General features: G+C 42.5%; 1 protein-coding gene across 1 annotated transcript; it reads left to right on the top strand.

Annotated features, from left to right (window-relative positions):
- Positions 1–490: 490 nt before the first annotated feature.
- rnf26 (ring finger protein 26) lies at positions 491–1,834 on the top strand. Its single transcript, XM_037678149.1, has 2 exons — positions 491–1,264; positions 1,340–1,834. The coding sequence occupies exons 1-2, from the start codon at positions 491–493 to the stop codon at positions 1,832–1,834; spliced, it is 1,269 nt and encodes a 422-aa protein (XP_037534077.1).
- The last annotated feature ends 2,017 nt before the right edge of the window (positions 1,835–3,851 follow it).

Here is a 3,851-nt window from a genome sequence, read left to right as displayed (position 1 = left end):
ATCCGAAGCAAACGAAGATGGGTCAGATATGACCAAAATAAATATGGCGGTTTGAATAACGATGATAAACACGCTCAACTTCTGTTTTCCTGTCATTTTTGCAAACTCTGTATTTTATGACGCCGCTGTTTAAGCAGCGAGGGCTTTATTTATTTTGTTTTTATTTTCGTTTCGTCTTTTCGCTCTGAGCTCTGAGTCGAAACGAAACCCGGAAGACAAACGGAAGTGGCCGCCCCTCATTCGAAACAAAACATCCGGTTTGTAACGCGTGTGTATTTTGCGACATTATCTCGTCAATTCACATGAGAAATAAAATAATTCACGTTCAGTGAAACAAAGGACCGCTTCAGCCGGAATTTGATAAAGGAGTAACGGTCTATCTGAGATGTAACGACCGAGTATTTCAGCCTGAAAACAGTAAAGAAGAAATGTGCTTGGATACAACCTCGGAGCACCGAGAGAGGTACAGTCACCTTAAAGCTGAGTGACCATGGGTTTGGTGAACTTTGTGATATCCACTGTTGGAAAATGCTTGGATGCGGTGTGTTTATTGTTGGACCTGAACTTTCTCATCGTCCACACCGTGGTGAGAATCCTCCTTGGGGTTTTTGCTTTTATTACCCACCTGCCCACCCTCCTGATGAGCTCCTTGGTGCAGCTGGGGAACCTCGTCTTGTTCTCCACCATGTACATGGCAGAGGCGACATCAAACTTAGCCCATAATACAGTCACCCTGCTGGGAAGCATGGTTCTTGCTCTGGAAGGTCTGCTGGAGAGCCTGAAGATGGTGGGCTACCTGTCCATGCACGTCCTGCTTCGGGGAAAGGAGCAGCTGTGTCGGGGTCTGTTGTCCGTGCTGGAAGGATGTGGCATCGCCATCAGTCTGGTGGTCTATTTTACCAACACCGTGGTGAACTTCGCCCTCATAGCCACCCAGAACTTCTACCTGGCAGTGGTTGGCTTGTGGCAGACGGTGTCCAGCCCACTGCAGAAGGTTCTGGAGCTCACCCTGACCTCCTTCACCTTCCTGTACAGCTGTCTTGCTGGCACGTCGGAGTTCCTGTGGTCTCCCTGTAAACTGCTTTTGGATTTTCTGTTTTCCCTCGTGCACATGTTCATCTGCATCTTCATCCTGAACATCTATGGCCTCCTGCTCACCGTCACTATCACCCTGATGACCACCGTCTACCTGAACCCGAGGCTGACCCGTCAGGCAGCCGTGCGCGTTATGGATTACACCAACTCTCATGCTTCTCTGCGTAGACTGTTTTGGAGTCTCCGGGGGCTCACTTTAGCCCTGTGGAGGACCCCACGTTCTCTGCGCCGTAACATGCAACACCTGCAGAGGATTCTCCGTCACCTCTACCTGCTGGAGAGAAGGTTTTGGCAGCAGCTGTCTCAGAACAGAAGCCAGCTGAGCCTGGCACTGCGAATGCAGCTGCACAGGTACAACAGGAACAGGGCGAGGGGGGACGGCAACCCTGGAATGGAGAGCCGAGGCCCGCCGGACGGGAGAGCAGGAGACGGGGCTCATCGAGAGCAGCAGGATTTAATTTTTCCTTCGTCGAGCTCGGGTGAGCCAGTAAAGAAGTGTTCGGACGTCGGTGACAAACTCCTGCCGGCTGAGAATCTGCTTTCTCTACTAAAGGAACAAGAGGAGAGGAAGAAGTGCGTGATCTGTCAGGACTGTACCAAGACGGTGGTGCTGCTGCCGTGCAGACACCTCTGCTTGTGCAGAGAGTGCACGGACATCCTTCTGAGGCAGCCCATCTACCAACAGAACTGCCCTCTCTGTCGTCACATGATCCTCGACACCATGGATGTTTATCTATGAGAGGCCATTACAAAAGGATCCACGTCTAACAGAAAAGACCCTTACAGTGTTTGTCACCAAAAAAAATGAGTAAATGACAAATTTGTGTTTTTTTTGTTCTTTTTTCTATCAGTGTGATTTTGAAAAAAGCCTAAAAATGACAAGGTGACTCTTCCATGTGCGCGTTTGTGCTTTCGCTCAAAATACAAAGTTTTAAATTAATTCCTACCCAAACGTGTTGTTTTACATTTCAGAAGGACTCGGGGGTTTTGGCTCTCACAAATTTAGTGGGCTCTAACTCGTAGACACAACGCTGAAAATTGCTGGAATCTTTTTGACGGTTGGGAAAAAACAGGAAATGTAACCAAAAATATCATATAAGATTTTATTTCATGTTTTGTAAAGCTGTAAAGAAATACAAAAGAAGGTTTTGGGTGTCTCAATATTTCTCCCTGTAATACTAATTCCATACAAATTTTACTTTAGACTCCTCTGTATAGTGTATTATTACTCTTTCGAGTATATCATCAATCAAACTATTGGTTTAGGGGAGCGGTTAAGCTACATATGTTTAAGATCGATGTTTCACGATGCAGCAAGTGAAATATTCTCCCAACAGCTTGTACTAGTTTTCATAAACTTCATCTCTGAGCCTTCTTAGCCTTTCATTTCTGCAGTGTATTGTGGGGAAAATGGTTTCAATCACAAGTATGTCAGTACACAGTAGATTGAAAACTACTGCGCTTTACTTGTTCAGGATGTGTACTATCGCACTACATTTTGAAGCAATCAAAGGTGTGAACAATCCTTCCTTTGCAGTTTGGATCAGTAGATGTATAAAACTACAGTTTTGTAACAAAGTTGTAAATATGTGTCACTTCCTAGCAGCCTAGTTTCCAACTAAAGCTGTGTTACCATGGTAACAACGTCATTGTACCTATAAAACCCATTAACTACATAAAAATTTATAATATGCCAAGGAAAGTGAAGCAATATTTTTATACTTGAACTCAAGGTATTGATATTGATACTTAAACTCGAGGTATTGATATTGATACTTAAACTCAAGGTATTGGTATCTCTGCTTGAACTCAAGGTATTGATATTGATACGTAAACTTGAGGTATTGATATAGAAAACTCGAGGTATTGACACCGATAATTTAAATTGAGGTGTCGATACTTAACCCCGATGTATTGATGTTGATACTTAAACTCGAGGTATTGATACTTAAACTTGATGTATTGATATCGGTACTCAAACTTGTTGTATTGATATCGATACTTAAACTCGATGTATTTATACTTAAACTTGAGGTATTGATATTTATGCTTAAACTTGGAGTGTTAATATCGCTATTCAAAGTCAAGGTTTTGACATCGATACTAAAACTTGCAGTATTGAAATCGATACTTAAACTCGATGTATTGATACTTAAACTTGAGGTATTGATATTGATACTTAAACTTTAGGTATTGATATTGATGCTTTGACTTGAAGTATTGATATCAGCACTTAAACTTGATAGGTTGGTATTGATACCTAAGCTCGGCGTGTAGGTATCATTACTTAAACCTGATGTGTTGGTATCGATACCTAAACTTGGCGGGTCAATATCGATACCTAAACTCATCGTGTAGGTATCGTTACTTAAACCTGATGTGTTGATATCGATACCTAAACTTGAGGTATTAATATTGAGCTTTTTTAATGTTCATCTTTACAAAATGGAACATCCCTGCTGCAGTAGTGCTTTTTGCTCCATCTAACCATATCTTATAGGAAATGTTTATTCTTTGGATGATTTTGCTACGATGCAAAAGTTTGGGGCATATAGAAATCATACATTTTTAGTAGGTTTAACAGCATTTTAGTGTGAATGTTGAGATTATGGAGTGAAATAACCATTTTAAAGCCTCTAAATTTGCCTCAGAGTCTCAAACATCTATATCTGCTGCTGCCCTGCTTTCTCAAATGTTTACAACTGCTCATCCCGTGCCATCAGTGGGCCAAGCTTGACCTGCGCTGAGCAACACTG

This window comes from Nematolebias whitei, chromosome 6 (assembly GCF_014905685.2).
Source record: "Nematolebias whitei isolate Nwh7 chromosome 6, NemWhi1, whole genome shotgun sequence".
NCBI lineage: Eukaryota > Metazoa > Chordata > Actinopteri > Cyprinodontiformes > Rivulidae > Nematolebias > Nematolebias whitei.
The sequence above is the reverse complement of the archived record's forward strand: the minus strand, read 5'-3'. Positions and strand labels throughout refer to the sequence as shown.